The sequence below is a fragment of the Diadema antillarum genome, unplaced genomic scaffold (assembly GCF_040938485.1).
Source record: "Diadema antillarum isolate AM-2024a unplaced genomic scaffold, OU_Dant_1.0 scf00000163, whole genome shotgun sequence".
Classification (NCBI taxonomy): Eukaryota; Metazoa; Echinodermata; class Echinoidea; order Diadematoida; family Diadematidae; genus Diadema; species Diadema antillarum.
This window is the reverse complement of record NW_027271052.1, coordinates 1,381,993-1,401,086: the sequence shown is the minus strand read 5'-3', so window position 1 is coordinate 1,401,086 and position 19,094 is coordinate 1,381,993. Positions and strand designations below refer to the sequence as shown.

The 19,094-nt window shown below is 39.1% G+C and overlaps 1 protein-coding gene across 1 annotated transcript; it reads right to left on the bottom strand.

Moving 5' to 3' along the window:
- Positions 1–2,790: 2,790 nt before the first annotated feature.
- Positions 2,791–17,048, bottom strand: LOC139722302 (probable UDP-sugar transporter protein SLC35A4). Its single transcript, XM_071633611.1, has 9 exons — positions 16,862–17,048; positions 15,479–15,618; positions 14,824–14,920; positions 13,468–13,576; positions 12,787–12,966; positions 10,120–10,241; positions 8,792–8,939; positions 7,847–8,002; positions 2,791–3,321 (listed from the first exon to the last, which is right to left on the bottom strand). Exons 3-9 carry the CDS (start codon positions 14,910–14,912, stop codon positions 3,130–3,132), a joined length of 996 nt encoding a protein of 331 aa, XP_071489712.1. The 5' UTR covers positions 14,913–14,920; positions 15,479–15,618; positions 16,862–17,048; the 3' UTR covers positions 2,791–3,129.
- Positions 17,049–19,094: the final 2,046 nt, after the last annotated feature.

Genomic DNA, 19,094 nt, shown 5'->3' with positions numbered 1-19,094 from the left:
AAATCATTTACACTACGCCATCTGAGACTACTGGCAGACAAAAAGAGCAACAACTGAATGACACATATTTCATTTTTTCAATGGCTGAGATATTTAATATTCAGGCTCATTTGTCATGCAACACATGACTACATGTATAATACACAATTATGTAGAAAAAGTTATAGAATGATACAAGCAATTCATAATTTCCCAAGTAAAGAACTTGCATAAAATGACATTCCTCATTAAAATGACAGACAAGATAGCAATCCCACTGCAACATAAAGTCCACTGGGATGGCTGCTTTCTCACATGAACACTTGGAGAAGATCTTGAGGATTGACATATTTACTCATAATGCATAATGGAAAGAGTCCTAATTCACTTTTTCATTTCAACAAAAGCTTTGGCTGGAAGTTATATTCTTGGCCTAGTATTAGTGACCTTTGACTGCGGCCTTTCATTTTACCTCAACAACTGTGTACAATGTATATATTTTTGTCCTCCCTTCTACAAAGTACATCATATTACCATCACATGTTACTAGCTAATGTTACAGCTGAAAACTTACATTTTTTCACCTTACAATTTCATGTTGAACCTTTGAGCTTTCATCAAATATTCATTAATTTTTGTTCTAGCCAACAAACGACCACAAATTCCTCATTTTGTCCAAACAGTAACACTTTCAGGCAAAGAACAGAGAACTTAGATCCAGATCTTTGATTTTACCTGATAGTTGTTCATTTACTTTTATTCTTTTTACCAAAACACAGCACCAATTGACATTGAAAACAAAATTTATGCTTAAAAAGGAATAATTTCATCAAAAGTTCAGAGACATTTTTAAATCTGAGTGGATTTTGCAAAAAATCTAATTAGACACCTTTACCCGTGACACCCATGACAATTCATCATAGATCATTCCTGTAATATCAAAAAGATCTGTAGCATTTGGGCAGGATGGACTGACAAACAGACAGACTGAAGGATGGACGGACGAATTAATGGATATCCCCCAGCACAACATCTCTGACATGAAAATTTCCTGTCAACAACAGCACACTCATCAAGAATGTATTAATCTTACTAGCTTTAAAGGGATCACATAGTTTTGATTGAGACCTAACTTCAGGTTTCTAAATTTTTTTGTAAGATGAGAAACCTCTTGTGAGATATGAAAGAGCATGTAATTCCAAGAGGGATTCAAATGTTTATTTGATGAAAATTGGTTTTTATGTTAATATGATGTGTGTGTGTGTGTGTGTGTGTGTGTGGTGCATGTGCGTCGTGCATGTGTGTGTGCACTGAAGTACAGGGATAACAAAGCCCACTGATAGGACTTTGATATCAAAGATTCATACAGCTCTGTTGGTCTATGGTCCACACCTTAGATTTTATTCTTGGACAAATGTGGTCCTGAAGACGATCTACTCACTTTACGATTCCATCAGGATGTATTTTGGGCCCCATGTCATAAAAAGTTGATAAGATTGCCAACTCTTGCTAGAATGGAAATTGTCATGGTAACGACGAGAATCAAGCTTCCTGATTGGCTGTTGCTATGGAAAGTTTCCATTCCAGCAAGGGTTGCTATCCTAACATCTTTTATGAAATTGAACCCTAATCTTCATCATGAAGAGGTCCGTTTCAGGACCAAACTCATCCTAGGAATCTAATGGCGTTATGAAACCAATGGAACTAGATCAACAGATCGTACATATGCCCATGATTTTTTTATCATGGCTACTACTAAAACACCGATCAATTCAGTGCTTATTAACGTCGATGGAGGGCAATTTGTCAATCAGTTGCAATAGATCCAAAGACCTTCTGAGAATGTATGAATCACATTCTTAGTAAATAGTACTGCTCCCTTGAAAACAAGGGCAAGACAATCATACTGCAGAATACATTTTATATACATAATAGTGACTTCCAAAGATTGCACTAAACCACACCATTGTTCCCATGAGTTAACTGGTACTTCATAATGTGTTAGGATAAAAATTTTCCAAAAATGCAGCAAAAAGACACAACTGGCAGACCTTATATAAGCACAAACACAGAAAGACACTCCTAAAATCAAATGCCTCTTTAAAACATGCATGCGTCATGCATTCTTTGGTATATAATTTTTCTCTTTTCTCACTTCTGTTATGAGCTTTTCCCTGAAATATAACAATAAAAAGAAGCTATCTAACATACAAATAGTACAAGTATTTCAGTTTTTGAGTGGTGTAGCAATTGAGCAATTTGTGCAAGTTAGAAAATATCAAGTAGGTGTGATCAACTGTTTTCTTTTGTGTGTGTGTGCAAAAAAAGAAGAATAGATGAAAAACTCCTTGTTCTTTCACACATTTGACACTTTTTGCTAACATCCTCACATGAACAAATCCATCGTAAGTACAAATTAAATTACTACAGTATTATATGACTATACCATTCTTTGGATACTTGAGACAAAACAAAATGTGTATTTAAATCGTGATTTTGATGAAGAATTAGTTACAAGGATACATGAGTGAACATTCAATGGCTTTAAAGAATTCAAATCTGTACCACGAGTGAATTGTTTGGATACATGTATGTCACATTAATTTTACATACGGCAAATATCACTTTTATAATGTATAGCCCAAATTACCCAAGTGCGGTGGAAGATGATAAAATCTAAAATCAGCCGAGTGTATTTGCTCAAAATTACAAATTGCACTTTACACCTTTACATAATACTTCCTGATTAGCTTGCATTTGCAACTCCACACAAAGTTATTCAAAATAGGGATTAGGCAAGAGTGGATAGGATTTAGATTTCTTTTTCTCAAACAAGAAATTGGCTTCTTTGTTTCTGATGTCAGAAAAAAAGACACGGCAGACTGCATAGGATGATACAAGTGATGGCAACAGACATTTGGGCCTGTAAAATGACAATATGGCCAGAAAATTAGTTGGTTGTTTGATTGAGTCCTGGCAAACCAACATCATTGTAAATCAGTTTCCATTGGAGTGACTGAGTTCTGTGGGGTCAGGGTTGCAAATAAAAGCATGAAAATGATATCATGACTTTGAACTCCCAGCAGTACTCTGGCGCTGAATTTTGAGTTAGGTTTGGCATGTGTGGTATTATTCACTTCACTGCTTGTCTCACTTCTTGTAATAGAGCCAGAGGGCAAACAAGACAGACAATAATGCCATGTAGAAGAAGACGTTGAGCTGGAGTGAGAAGATGATGACAGAGAATACCGTGGTAACCAACATGGAGGCCGAGATGGTGAAGAGTCTCATGATGTTGTTACCGTGTTTGAAGAGGAATCCCATAATCATGCCATTCAGAGACTGGTGGTGACAAAGCATTGAGAGTTAAAATCAAAACATTACAGTAGCAGATCCAGAGGGGGGTGCACCGGGCGCCCCCCCCCCCTTTATTCTTTGTTCAAACAAAAGAAATTAAAACAAAAATGAAGGGGAAACCGGGAAGTGGCACCAGAAATATTTCTTTGCACCCCCCCCCCCCTTTTACAGAATTCCTGGATCTACCCCTGCATCGAGTCAGATTTCATTCAAAGAATGACTGTAATGACAATCAGGAAATTCCCCTCCCGTCCCCTCTCCCATTTCCCAAATCATCACAGCTATACAATAGCCAGAGCTCAACACTTACTTTTTCCTGCGGTGGCCCAGTCAGGAAACTAAATCTTTGAATCTGAAGTTAACAAAAACACAAAAATCCATTTTGTGTCTAAGGTGCCCCATCAGGCCACCAAAATATAGCCTGTTTGGAAATTTAGTGGCCCGACATCAATTTTTAATGGCCCCAGGCCAACAGGCCACCGCTATAATGATGAGGCTTGCAATAGCTATAAAAAGAATTTCCATTCTGTAGAGATATCATCAGATGATTCTGCCTCACCTGCCGTATTTGTTCTCTAGATTCATTGCCACTTCAACACTTTCTTGCATGAACCCACGACCATTTATGATCTAGTCATGTATAGCCACGTAGTTCAGTGAGCTGCATGGCAGGGGGATCAGGGTGCATGTTGCATGATAGTCATGCTGGGTCATGTGACCTAAATAGACAATGACCATTGGCTACAATTTTTAAATTGCTCAATAAAGCCTATCAACCCTCTGTGTGCCACATTAGTAGTTAATTTCCTGTCCATAGGTACGTGTGTGAAATTTATACACATTTGACTCATTGGCACATAAAGGCCCGAATTCATGAAGGTGGTACAAATGAAACCATGGTTTAAACCATGGACAAAAACCATGGAGCGCCAAGTGTCGCAAAGAATATTTCCTTACGAAATCAGTCATTTCGTCGATGAAATGATTATTTTGTAACGAAATGACAACATTTTGTAACTAAATGAACATTTCGTCTCTCCGGACTGGATTGCAACCTTGTCGTGGTCGGAGAGCTTGCGTGTCTCAGTGACCCCTAGAGCTATGCCAGCTGGAGATTTATCTCCTGGTAGGGCCACCCAGGCTGGACAGGTCGAAGGGTAGAGACGAGACGAAAAGCAATTCACTGGTCCTCCAGGTTGGGGGTTGGGCACAGGGCTAACAACCCTGTCCTGTAAAAAACAACTTGTTACGGAAACAGCAACGAACAAAACCAAGAACTTCAGGCGTGATGGGCTTCCAACTTCATCAACAGATGTATTTATGAATGGCAGTGGTGAAAGCCGCAAGGAAGCCACTGGCAGGAAAACGGAAGTTCTAAATGCCAAACGTAGTACTAAGATAGGTTACTGGAATGTGAGGACACTGTATGAAACAGGAAAGCTGGCACAAGTGACAGCAGAAATGAGAAGCTATCAGATAGATATTCTTGGCATCAGTGAATGCAGATGGACAGGATCTGGTAAGATTACCACCAACAGTGGAGAGACTGTCCTGTACTCTGGGAGAGATGACGGCCAACATCGTGAAGGAGTTGCAGTTATATTGAAGAAAGGAGTTGAAAACTGCATTTTGGAATGGAAACCTGTGAGCAGTAGGCTGATCGAAGTTAGACTGAAGGGAAAGCATATCAATGTCTCAATTCTTCAATGTTATGCTCCAACCAACGATAGTGATGAATCTGTTAGAGATGATTTTTATGAGCAACTACAAGCTGAATTGGACAGAATTCCTAGACACGACATGAAAATTGTAATGGGGGATTTGAATGCAAAAGTAGGTAATGACAACACCAGCTTTGAAAGAGTTATGGGCAGACATGGCTGTGGAAACATGAATGACAACGGTGAAAGGTTGCTCGATTTCTGTGCAACAAATGATTTGGTCATAGGAGGGACACTTTTCCCACACAAGAACATCCATAAGCTGACTTGGATCTCACCAAATGGCAGAGACAGGAACCAGATCTACCACCTCATAATAAATGGTACATGGAGACACTCGCTCCTTGATGTCAAAGTGAGGAGAGGAGCAGATGTTAGCAGCGACCATTATCTTGTAGTGGCATCATTAAGAGTAAAACTTAAGAGAGCAGGCACCAAGAAAACAGGAAGGAGACAGTTTGATGTTCAAAAGCTCAACGATCCCAAGACCAGATCTTCTTTCATTCTTCAGCTGAAGAACAGATTTCAAGCTTTAGCAGATCTTGACGACACTGATAGGGAAATTGATGAAATGTGGGAGAAAACTAAGACGACATTTGTTCAGACAAGCGAAGAGTGCATAGGCTACAAAGGAAAGGAAAAGAAAGAATGGATTTCAGCAGACACATGGGACACCATAAAGAAACGGAAAGAGGTAAAGAAGCTTGTAATTAATGCAAAGTCAGAACGGTTAAAGAAAAAGTATACTTGCAAGTATCAGGAAATGAATAGGACAGTCAAGAGAAAGGCAAGAGCAGATAAAAGGAGCTACTTAGATGGTCTAGCATCTCAAGCAGAAGATGCCGCGAAGAAAGGGGAGCAAGGTAAAGTTTACAAACTTACCAAGATAATTAGTGGAAAGTGCAGAGGAAAGACAGATGCACCAGTTTTTGATAAACAGGGCTAGACACTTACCACAGAAACGGAAAAAGAAGCTCGATGGGCAGAACATTTCAGTGAAGTGCTGAACAGACCACCACCATCTGTAGAGGCAGACATTCAAGAAGCAGAAGAAGACCTTGACATAAACACTGACCCTCCATCCAAAGATGAAATTATCTTTGCCATTAAGTCCTTAAGAAATGGCAAATCTCCTGGACAGGACAACCTCAATGCAGAATTGTTTAAAGTAGAACCAGAGATTGCAGCTGGATATCTTGAACCACTCTTCAGAGCTGTGTGGGAAAGAAAGCAAATTCCAGGAGACTGGTCCGAAGGTGTGATTATTAGAATTCCAAAGAAAGGAAACCTGAGGAACTGTAATAACTGGCGTGGAATTACCCTTTTATCGATACCAAGCAAGATTTTTTCAAAGATCATTGTAAAACGTCTGACGGATGCAGTCGACCAAGAGCTTAGAGAAGAACAGGCAGGATTCCGCAGAGGAAGGGGGTGCATTGACCAAATATTTGTACTGCGTAATATCATCGAACAATGCACAGAATGGCAAAGACAGATCTACATAAATTTCGTTGATTTTGAGAAGGCATTTGATAGTATCCACAGAGAGAGCTTGTGGCAAATTCTGCGTATGTATGGAATACCACGCGATATAGTTCTTGTCATAAAGAGCTTTTACTCACATTTTTCATGCAGTGTTGGAAGCAGTGGTATAAAGTTTGAAGTGAAGTCTGGAGTAAGACAGGGTTGTGTCATGTCCGCACTTCTCTTCATAACTGCCATTGACTGGGTAATGAAACGAACAACTGAAGACAAATCAAGAGGTATCAGATGGTCCATTTTCTCAACTTTAGAAGACCTTGATTTTGCTGACGATCTTGCATTACTTTCTCATACACACCAGCATATGCAAACGAAAACAACACGCCTGAGTGAGTTTGCACAGCAAATCGGTCTAAAGATAAACGAAAGTAAAACAGAAGTGATGATATTGAATAACTCAGATCCATTACCGATACAAGTGAATAAAAAAAATGTCCCAACTGCAGAAGAATTTAGATATCTTGGAAGCATTGTGAGATGCGACGGAGGTGCAGGAAATGACATCAAACAACGCCTCAATAGAGCCAGCACGGCCTTCAGAATGTTGAACAACGTATGGAGGTCAAAACAGTATAGCACAAGAACAAAGCTGAGGCTATACCAAAGCTGTGTCCTCTCCACTTTGTTGTATGGATCAGAGTGCTGGAGAATGACAGAAAGAGACGTCAGAAAACTGTCAGTCTTCCATACACGAAGCCTCAGAAGAATCCTTCAAATTTTCTGGCCCAACAAGATATCTAATGAAGAACTGCTCTCCAAATGCAACCAAGAAGACATGAGTACTATTGTTCTGAGACGACGATGGAAATGGATTGGGCATGTACTCAGGATGGATGCTCAAAATATCACTCGTGTGGCACTTCACTGGACACCCGAAGGGAAGAGAAAGCGGGGACGTCCCAAGACCACCTGGAGAAGAACAGTGGAAGGAGAATTAAAGGCCCTAAAACATACATGGGGATCTATCCAGAAACTCGCCCAGGACCGTCAGAAGTGGAGGATGTTCGTTGCTGCCCTACATGCCAATAGAGGCATAATGGGCAGTAAGTAAGTAAGTAAGAACATTTCGTCCACGAAATGATAATTTTATTAACGAAACGGTCATTTGTCGACGAAATGACCAATGTCGTAACGAAATATTCCGTGCGACACTTGGCGCTCCATGGTTTTTGTCCATGGTTTAAACCATGGTTTCATTTGTACCACATTCGTGAATTCAGGCCAAAGAGTTAATACCAGCCACCCACCTGTGTGAGAATGACGACTACAGTCCAAGTACTGAAGCCTGTGAAGAAACCTCCCACGGAACCATCAGAGCTCCCTGGTGATGTCATGATGTAACCCATGGAGTTAAAGACAAGGCCAAAGAGGTAGAGGAACACATTCTGCTGGTGTAATGATACCTGGAATATCACAAACCACATTCAATAGTGGATGAGTATCAAAAGTTTAATCATATTCAAAGCAGCACAAAGAAAGAGGACCATCAGTGATGGCAGGGTTTCTTGTAGGAAAGTGCAAGTGTTTGTGTTCATGGGGAGGGAATGGGGATAGAGTTAGAGTGAGTTTGGATATATAATGTGAAAGAGTGCAGCAGCATATAGCTGGATAGAAAAATACTTACGAAAAAAGACAGAGAATAAAAAAGGAAGACAATAGATAGATGAATAGATGGATAAAAAAATTAATGTAGATATAAATCAACAAACAGGAAGGTAGGATGGGAGTTATAAAGAATTAAGGGTAATTTTGGCCAAAATAAGAAGAGCAGAAAAGTGTGAACAGCCAAGAGAAAGGGGGGGGGGGACAGAGAGAATTATGACATTAGATTAGGAAGAAGTGAAGGGGAGAAGAAATACAGAAAGCTGTATATGAAACTTTAAGCAAGTCTGTATGAGAAAAAGATGAGTCATTGGTTTGAAATCAATTCTTTCACTTGCTACAACTGCGATAGTTGGATAAACTACAGAAATCTGAAAGACTGAAAGATGCATACAGAAGGATATTGATGCAGTTAAACCAATTCAACTAAAGGAACTCAAGCTGTGGTGTTTCAAAACATTCATTTCCGATACAGACTGCCCATTCAGTTATAGAAAGTGTTACATAAAGTATATAAATATGCTTGTCTTCGGCCTTCATTTCACCACCAACAGAAAACATTTAAAACACGCGCAAGTATAGCGGCCTACCTGCTTGTATTTCTTCAAGATGTATTCTGTGTAGATTCCAGACATACCAGAGATGGAACAGTAGATGAGGATGAGGAGTAAGCCGGGTATCGTTACATAAATTTCACTCAGGGATCTGGACCTACCACTAGATGTGATGCCTGCAAGACTAAAAGAGAAAAGAAGAGAAGAGATAAACATAACCATGGGAAAATTTTGAGGAGGTACTCCATGGATCCTACTCATACTACTCTGAATACATTCTATCTGGCCAGATGACAACACATTCAGTCTGCCAGCAGCTTCCCTTACATCTCCCGACTTTGAACCTTACTAGAGAAGACTTCACGGCAATTGCCATGACTTGTGCGACTAAACAGACCATAAAATGGCTTGAGCTCTCACCAAGAAGGCAACTTCAGGATGATGTCTGAAACATCTCCAAACAAGGTGACAACTTATTTGCCTGGAAGTCATGGGGACATCACCGTAACGTCTCTGAGACATCTTTTTTTCAGTCACAGGGACATTTCTGGCAGGTTGCCAGTAGATCTTTGCAAGGTCGTGGAGACGTCTCTGAGCCCTAGTGGACAAAATCAGTCTTTGCGACTTGGCTGCGACTAAGGAGACATCGTGAAGACATCTCTGAGGCCAGCTGGAGACTGGTAAAAATCTCGGAAAAGATTCTCGCATGAATCCCTGGAGACGTCGTGAAGATATTGCACAGACATCTCAGTGACCAGGGAGACTCGTATCGCCACCAAGTCTCCAAGCCAAAGAGATACCCACTTTAACTTCAGTCGATGTAATAAGACCTTTACTTGCAGGTGAAATTGTATATAACAGGCATTGCAGCACATCGCATTTCAGGGATGAATAAGATTCATGAAGATTTCTCCAAATAACGAGCACAAACAAATCGCAAAGCTGATTGGAGATAACACTGCCAACTCTCATGATCAACATTATCATTAAATATCACTTTCACGTTACCAGAGAAGCATTCTATCATGTGGATTATATTCATATTTTATTTTGTGAGATACTTGAATCAACAGACTACTTTCAATTCCAGCTTAAATGACTGAGGGAAAAATGAACCCACACTTTGCTCATTAAAGCCACCAACTTGAATGGAAATTTCATAGAAATTGAATGAGATTGTAAATGGAGACAACTGCATGTGAACATAAAAGTCGTATAACAAAAAAGAAACTACATAAAAACACACCCTAAATTTCAAAGCTTGCTTTACAATGATATTAGTCATGGCACAGATTTGAGATTATCTTGGGAGCATCATCAATTACATGATTTTGTGGCAATCAACATTGGCATTGATTTCTTACCCATTGCTCACACTGCCAGCCAGCAGCAAGCCAATCGCCAGCCACTGTTTGAAAGAAAGCCTGTTCTTCAGGAAGATCCTGTACAGGACGGCAGTGGAGACTATCTTCAGATTACAAAGTATCTGTGGTGCAGAGGGACAAACCATTAATTTTTTCAGATGGAAGTTTACAAAGCAAACATTGACATAACTGTGGGAAGTGAGGTTTTCATGGCTTCATGTTTGTTACACATCAATACCAATACAAAGTTCATGGCAATGGCAGAGGAAATAAAGCTAGGAATGCCTTCAAAGGTTATTAAGAGTCCACAGAGTCATATAAGTTTGATGTTCCAAACTACATGTACATTTGATGTGGGGAGTGTGCAGATTTGACTAATGATTAACTTCTGGAGTGGCGTGCACATCTTGAAATGTAAGAGCGAATAATTGGTTCTACATAGCATGGATAGTTTTCTAAAGGCACAGCTAATGATAATCAATATCTATTAAAATCACTAAAATATGACAGAAGCATGTCACTGTGTATCCAATCAGTGTGCATCCTGCAACATTTACTTGCAGTCAAGTCTCCATCTACACTGAACTTACACTGTGAGGTTGCTTTATACTGTACAACATGCTGGAAATTGATCATACTGCCTTTCAGAGCTGGGTCAGTCCAACAGGTTGGATCAACAACTTGCATGATGTCATGTAACAGAGGTATCAATGTTTTCATTTCACAATGAAGATCATTTTAAATATGTGACAGTGCATCACAAAACGAACAAACAGTCGCACACACTGATTTTGCATGAGGACTGAAAATAGGTGAAATGGGTCAACCTAGCCAATCTTGACTTTTTCATTTTTTCTGAAAGACCAAGTCTTCTTTTACATTATACTAAAATTTGGGATCATGAAACCGGCAGGAAAGTGTGTTTTTCTAGCAGTTTATCTCCGACATTTTTGGTTAAATAGTGCGACTAGGTGTCTCTTTAGAATCCTCTTTTAAATTGAAAAACCTTGTACACACTCTTCAATTTCAACTCTAATAACTTTTGAAAGGATAATGCTAACTGCTTTGACAGTTGGCATTCATTATTGACAGAATGTGTTAATGAGGCATGCTCAATTTCACTTTAATCTAATAATCCATTCATTGTTCTTACTCTGGTGGTTTACTTCCTGTTTTTTTTTTTTTGTCCCATTCATCGCACAGCCAGCACAGCTTGGTTAAGATTAAGCACTTGAATAGACACTGTACTTCAGAGCCTCTTTTCTCTGTTCACACTTTCCCTGACTTTGTGATTTCTTTCCAACATTTAAATAGGTTAAGAGAGTCCATTTGATCTGAGTTATATATCATTTTAAAGCTTAAAGTCTGCTCTTTCAGAAGGTGGTCTTAACTAAAAATTCATATCTGGCGACTTTTTGTTTGTTTTGTGGTGCAGGGTCATACATGGCTAAATTTTACTGTGTCAATATGCACTTTGCCCCCCTGCTATAGTGATGCATGCTTAAATGTAAAAAACGACAACAATCTTTTATGGATTTGCCGCACCGCAAATTAACCTCCGTCACATGGACATCACATTTATATGACATTGGCAATAAATTCTCCAGTCTAAACTACACCCTATTGCAATACCCATGATGTTTGAGCACTAAAACTTGGTGGGATACTGCTTTCTTTCTGAAGTCATCACTGGTAGATATTGGTTTAAAGGAGGCCTGCATTTTAAGCTCTAGTATATTCAGAAAAAAATGGTTCCACCCTGTGGAGAGACCCAGCTATAAAGACATATATAATATATATATATATATATATATATATATATATATATATATATATATATATATATATACATACATATATATATATATATATATATATATATATATATATATATATATATATATATATACATTTTTCACTGCTTTTGATCAAGCCAAGCTATTCATTCTTATAATTTACTTTCTTCATTGTTTACAATCTCACATGACCATAGTAATCTTATTTAAAATAATGAGTACAGTATCAGTCTCCAAGGGAAGGATGGACAGAAAACATAAAGAACTGAAGTCATATTCTGACAGCAAACATTCTGCAAAGAAATTCTCTCAATGTTCTCAACATTTTATTTGCACATGATACTGGGCTATGACATCAGCATTATCACAGCAATGGTCAAATTTCAGAATTATCTTCTTAGTGATTTGGGATACAAACCACAAAAAACTATAATCTCCTAAGAATGCTTAGAGTATTTCGGAATGCGTAAACAGAAGAGTGACTCTCACAATGACAAAGAGAATGATAGTTTTTAGGTTTGTGGGTACTGTAAAAGTGGTTTCTTTCGCGGTGGTTTTATTTTCGCGCTTTTTGCGCTTTGAGGTTGAACCGCAAATTTAACATCACGCGAAAATGTTTTAAACTCGTAGCTTGTACAACACTATCATTACCGACCGCGAATTTAAACACACGCGAAAAACTCCGCACCGATGGAAACCGCGAAAGTTTCTGTACGCGAAAGAAACCACTTTTACAGTAATCATCGTGTGGAATAACTAGCAATAAACTCAATATGTAAGAGATCAATGCTCACAATGCTTCCCACCCAATGGCCATGAAGTTACGTACACATGCTTATAAAGCTACTTTCCAACCCACTGTTCAATGTACCTGGAAACTGGCTGGATCCATAAACTCCTGAATGAAGACTACCAAGTTGTTGTTGATGGCGTAGAGTAAGGCCGGGATGGCAAACATCCAGCAAGAGGTAAAGGGAAGCATCCTGGCTGACTTGCCTCCATCTTTACCACTACTCAGATCAGAGAGCCAGAGAGCCAGTGAGATCAACAACTGTAAGTAGTCAGGCAGAGTAGATATCCATCCTTGACTGTAGACAGGTTTCTTTTTTGTTTTTATATTATGTGCAGTGCTCCTGAAAGGGACAGCTTTTGTTTTTCTGGGTATCAAAAAGGAAATACTGACCTTTTTTTTAAGTACCATCAGTGTGTCATAAAAACCAAGCTTTAAAACCATACAATATCTTTTCAATTCTATCTCTCTCTCTCTTTCTATTTTAATTATACATATGATATATATCTCTCTCTCTCTTTCTATATCTCCCTCCCCCTTATCTCTCTATCTCTGACTCTGTCGATCAATGTGTCTCTTTTTACCGATGCTCAGTGTAACTTAAATACACATTAAATCAATTCGTGAGTAAATGCCTTTTCCTCTTGAAAACTGAACATTTTCCATCTTATACCTCGCATTTGGAAAAACTTGCATCTCAAGTTTTCGCAAAGAAGCCTTCAATAAACGTGTCATACAACCATCAGTCTGTTAGGATCTTACCTTTGTTAATTCTGTCAGGAGGACAACAGCAGCTGAGTTGAACACAATTTTGCCCCGTTCATCTTTGCACAGATTCAGCAAAATGGAATGTGAGCCATAGATAAGCACACTGGAGAGAGAGAGAAAAAAAAGAGGAAAACACGTGAGCCACAAACTCTTCTCTTTAAACATTTCAAACTGATTATAACAGCTTACAAAACTCTATATCAGGAATATCAAAAAGTCTCATTTGCCTGAACAGTGACACAAAAAACAAACAAACAAAACATCGCAAGGTTCTGTGATTATTTTACAACTACTGTTGATATTAAGGATATTTTGGCATGAAACCGAAACAAGACTTTTTTCTTTTTCTCTTCTCAACAGAATTTTAAATCAACATGGCATAGGTTATTTCTCACTACTCCCTTGGATAAAAAAGGAGATGTCATTACTGCAAATGAAAAGAAAAGAAAAATCATGCAATCACAAATACCAAGCACTGACACAATTCTATTGAGATAAAAAGGAAAATAGTTCAAGAGGTGCACAATACACAATAAACTTTGGTGAACCTTGTCCTTGCTGCAACATTTTGGTATAAATCGAACTGTGTAAAATATATAGTAGATACTTGTATTACCACCAATTCAAGGACCCCTGCACCTTTTTTAATGGGGGGGGGGGGGGGGGGGTAAGGGTGGTTTCGTGGTTGGTTGAGTCAAAGGTCAATGCCCCCTTCCCCCACTACCTTCGACAGGAAGAATCTCTTGGTGAAAAGTCATTCTTTTCCTTTATTTTTCAAGAGGTGGAATGTAGGGGGGCTTCTGTTGATCCCTATATGACTGATATCTTTTTCTGACTTTTGTTAGTTACATGTACCTGTACCTGGGACAAAGAAGTTAGCATCATTACCATTAGCTCTGTTTCCACGAAGTTAGCATCATTACCATTAGCTCTGTTTCCATCCTTTGAGGTTGCCTACTCGAAGTGATCAGTCAGATTTTGCTATGAGATCGCTCTATATCAATCATTAGTACTTGATCGCAAGGTGTCACGTTTATGGCACAATGCCCCAAATATCACATATCAATGTGTGCAAGTTTCACTGGTTATACCAAGGAGTTGGTACAATTTTCCTTTGTGTTTAAAAGTCAACAGCCCTGTATGACTCTGGAACACTAATCTGGGATATAAACTCTTGCCAACTGCAAAGTATAAAATCATTTTTTGTATGCAATGGAGTGCAGTGTTTAATGTTCAAATGACATGAATTGAAGAGTATGCCTACAGATACATCAGCAAACATAAATGAATTACAATACATAGTTTCCATGGACTACAAAACAGGAAAATCTTTTACATCATACACTGTACCTTATAGGAAGCAGAAAGATCCACACATACTTTGAAAGAAAGCCCCTCCAAGATGAATGCAAGTCCTTCCCATTCATGATAACTGGCATCAGTTGCCCTTTATTTAAGAGATATAAGACTAAATCTGAATGTAAATTCAAGAATGTTGCATTAAGGAGGACAACAATTTCTACTACATGTACAAACAGGTAGCACATAGGAAGAGATTAAATGAATGAAGGATATAGACCAATTTGACTCAAGTGGGTACTGTTCTTTTATGGTAATTTCTAACTGGGGGCTTCAAGTATGCCTAACAAAAGATAATTTAAGCAATGACATAGCAATGCACCTGGCTCATTGCATAACCATTTGGTAGTACTTTTTATTTTTCTTTGGAAGCCGCCCCCCCCCCCCCCCCAAGTTAGGGCCAGCATACGTTACAGTGCTCTGAAGTCAGATTTATCCATAGGCCCTAATGACACACAAGGCAATCAATTCAAGATTGTGCATTGAGAAGGATTAGAAAAAAGACTTATTGAATAGTAAAGAAAAAGTAGCCCTAAAAGAGTATGTCACCTCCACTGTGTACTAAGTCTGGGGTGCTGGAGTGTGAATGAAGACTGCATGCACTGACAGAATGAACAGAAATAAATGGAGTAGGATAAATACACACACAGAAACTGTTGAAGTTACAGCTGAACAAGATCACGATCATATTCCTTTTATAGCCACACAGCAATACCATGGCGATGCTAGGGTGATAATAATGACAGGGCCCGCTGTTAGAACAGTATCAACGCTGAAGAGACTACCCTGGATAAAGAAAAGAAAAAAAAAATACTACTTTTGCCATTTCCTTTTTATTATTGTTACATACAGTATCATTATTATTCTTCTATCCTTCTTATTCTTTACATCCATGATATTCACACACTAAAAAGAGCCTACTATTGTGTAATCATCACTGTAAGCCAGTGACAGTGTCAACTCCCGGTACTCTTTTTCTAAACCCCCCCCCAAAAAAAACAAAACAACAACAACAACAACAACAACAACAACAACAACATGCATGTGTTATTTGACCCTGCAACCTTGGCAGTTCTCCTGACTGGAGGTAATCCAAGCAAAGAAGAAGAAAAGACTAAAGGCGGCAGAATAAATGGAAGAAGAAAACCTCAGTAACACTTCGATTATAGAAATATAATACAAAATATATATGGTGCCAATGTTATATGTATATGTCACTGCTATGAAGACACTGACTAGAATCTATTTTTCAAAACAATTCCCTTCTTCTTCTTCAGTGAAAGTGACCACAATTTACTTGCCGATTTAATTATTCTGTCACCTTTGGGGAGGTCTAAGTTGCAAAATCACAAGTCTTGGAGGGTTCAAGTGCTAAGTAGTTGCAGAAATAACAATCATAAAAATAAGTAAATAATCAATACACCAGCAAGTCCATAAAAATGAAAAATGAAAATACAATAAGATAATTTTTAAAAATGTATGCTATAAGATCTAAAGTAACTACTGCTGGGCCAAGGCTTGTGACACAAATTGTAATCAATGAGTTTGCATGGCAACGGCTACCTCCTTGGGTACTGTATTATTATTCTGTTTGTTCCATCCTCTAATGGTTCTTGGTAAGGAGTTTTGGTGATAGAGAGTTCTGCTGGGTATCATTAAAGGCAGGGAAATCTTTGGAATGATTGGCAATCACTCGACACTTGGTCTCTGTCCTGTCTTGATGCCCATGATCCATATGCAGTATAAGCCATGGGCATGGCAATGCCCACAGCATGCAAATAAATGCTTGGTCAGTCGTTTTTTGCCTCATATCTAATTTTATTATTTTGATAATTTTGATGGTTATCATATCATGACATGCATTCTGCACAAAACTTTTTTTTCACAGAAATAGAACTCTATGGCACGTAGATTCTACAACTAACCAAAAGCTGGTGAAACGAGAAACACACATACAATTTACAAAGGTGTCAAAGACGCCACGGTACTCTGTTATACGCAGCAGGTAACAACCATGAACTGTACTTACATAAACCGCAATACTTCGGACTGTAGGCTACTGGGGTGAATAAGACGGCACTTCAATGCTACGACTACCACCAGAAAACCCCGGGCCGCCGTGGGTCAAGAATCATTTTCAAAGGCACATTGAAAATGTTTATTATGCAGATAAAGTATAGATCTAAGTAATGAGAGATCAAAGATCAGCAGATGACTTCACGAGCTCAGCACCAGATACAGCTAGCAGTAAAAGTAGGCCTACCCATTTTGGTACGTAACTAACTGTTTACTAGTACTCGATGATGGTAGCCGCTAGCCGGTAAGGGGGCAGGGGTCGGGGGGGGGGGGGGGGGGGGGGGGCATGGGGCGAAGGGGGGGGGGGGGAAGGGTTGGTGACCCAATGCCAATGGGATGGGATGAGTCATGACAAAAAGCAATAACAAAACAAAACAAAACAAAAACAAACAAACAAACAAACAAACACACAAAGGGTCTTCACATTTTTTTATTTTTTTTTTTGCTATTTTAATTTACTTAGCCCCCCTCTCCGAAAATCCGGTGAGGAAGCAAAAAACAACGAAAAAAAAAAAAAAAACCAAATAAAAAAGATTCTCTCCAAGAAGATCTTCACCAGCTAGAAGACTGGCAGAGCAAATGGGCCATGTCATTCAACCCGTCTCAGAAGCGGATCTAGAGGGGGGGGGGGGGGGGGGGGTTGCAACCCCCCCCAAAAAAAAATAAAATAAAATAAAATAAAATAAAATAAATAAATAAAAAATAAAAAAAATAAAAAAATAAAAAAAATCCGGGGACCATTTTTTTAGAAAATCTTATCTTTTTTTTTTGGCAATGACCTCTATACCAAAAATAGTGGTGTTTTAGATGCAAGAAAACGCCATTTTCACACACAGATTTTCAAAAATTCTCCCTACTGTGGGAGGGGGGACACCCCCCTCCCACACCCTCCCCCCCCCCCTCGCATACCGCCCCAACCCCCCCCCCCCCCCCTTTATAAAAAGCTAGATCCGCCCCTGCGTCTAAATGCTCGGTGATGAAAATCTCAAACAAGCAGAATCCACCAGACAGGAATTAGGGCCTACACCTTCTGTGGGCAACATCTCCAAGAAGTTAGCGCGCGCATCTATACCTTGGGGTAGAAATTGACAACAAACTGAGATGGGACACCCACTACAAAAAGATCACCGCCAAAGCCAACAAGGTTCTTGATTTCATGAGGAGGAACCTATATGGTTCCGTACCAAGTCCATCAAAGCTACTAGCACTGCCTACACAGCATTATGGTAGACCCATCTTAGAGTAGGAGCCTACCTGGGATCCGTATGACAAAGGAGATATTCACCTCATAGAATCCGTTCAACGTAAGGCACTGCTATCAAGATTCTGTATGAATGACTACAAACAACAGAGCAGTGTCTCACAAATGCTGAAGAATCTGGAATGGGACACCCTGGAGAACTCTATATGAATAAACAGTTTCAATACACAATATTTATACAAGCTTTATTATAGACCTATTCATACCGATCACAATAAGCACATATCATGTACCAATTATCATCTTCACGCCTACAACGGCACAATCGATCATCATTGTCACCATCATCATGATCATCATCGCATCGTGTTCATCATCTCTGGATTTTTTTCGTCTTCTCGCCTCTATCCCCCCCCCCCACCCCCTTCAAATCCAATCACATTCATTCATCTGCTGAATTAGGAGTATTTACATAGGGCCTCCGGATTACAATAATGCGTGTTCTTTCCGGTTCTTCTTTTTCATGAACTCCATTAATAAAGTCTATGTGTATGCTTGTGTGTGGGTTGTCTAAAATGTCGCTTTTTGGAAGGTCCTACACTGTATCTTTGTGTGTGAAAGGAGAAAACTAGAGTGTAGTTTTCATAATTTCCTCTTATTTTGGAAGCCCCCACCCAATTTACCGACACCCTCGAAAATGACGTGTGCTTTGTGCCCCTGCGGCTGAAGCCCCAAACAAAGTAGCTAACATGTTCTACCTGATCCCTTTTCCTAGAATATTCATAAAGTTTAAGGCTGATAGATACAGAGCACAACATAGGCCTACATTAAGTAACGAAGTCCTACTACTAGTTGCTAGTAAAGTATTGCTTCTTGTGAACAGCATCCTACGGGAAGTAACTTCATTATTGTTACTAACGTTCACAAAGCGCGGGAAACTTCTAGTCTTATCGCGAGGAAATAGTACCGCAAGCCTATTTATTCA

Excerpts from the sequence above, each read along its gene's own strand:
- LOC139722302 (XM_071633611.1), bottom strand. The coding sequence starts at position 14,912 with ATGCCAGTTATCATGAATGGGAAGGACTTGCATTCATCTTGGAGGGGC. Across the intron at positions 10,242-12,786 it reads TGGATCCAGCCAGTTTCCAG|ATACTTTGTAATCTGAAGAT; the intron begins GTACATTGAACA and ends TCTGCACCACAG. Across the intron at positions 8,003-8,791 it reads TCTTGAAGAAATACAAGCAG|GTATCATTACACCAGCAGAA; the intron begins GTAGGCCGCTAT and ends GTGATATTCCAG.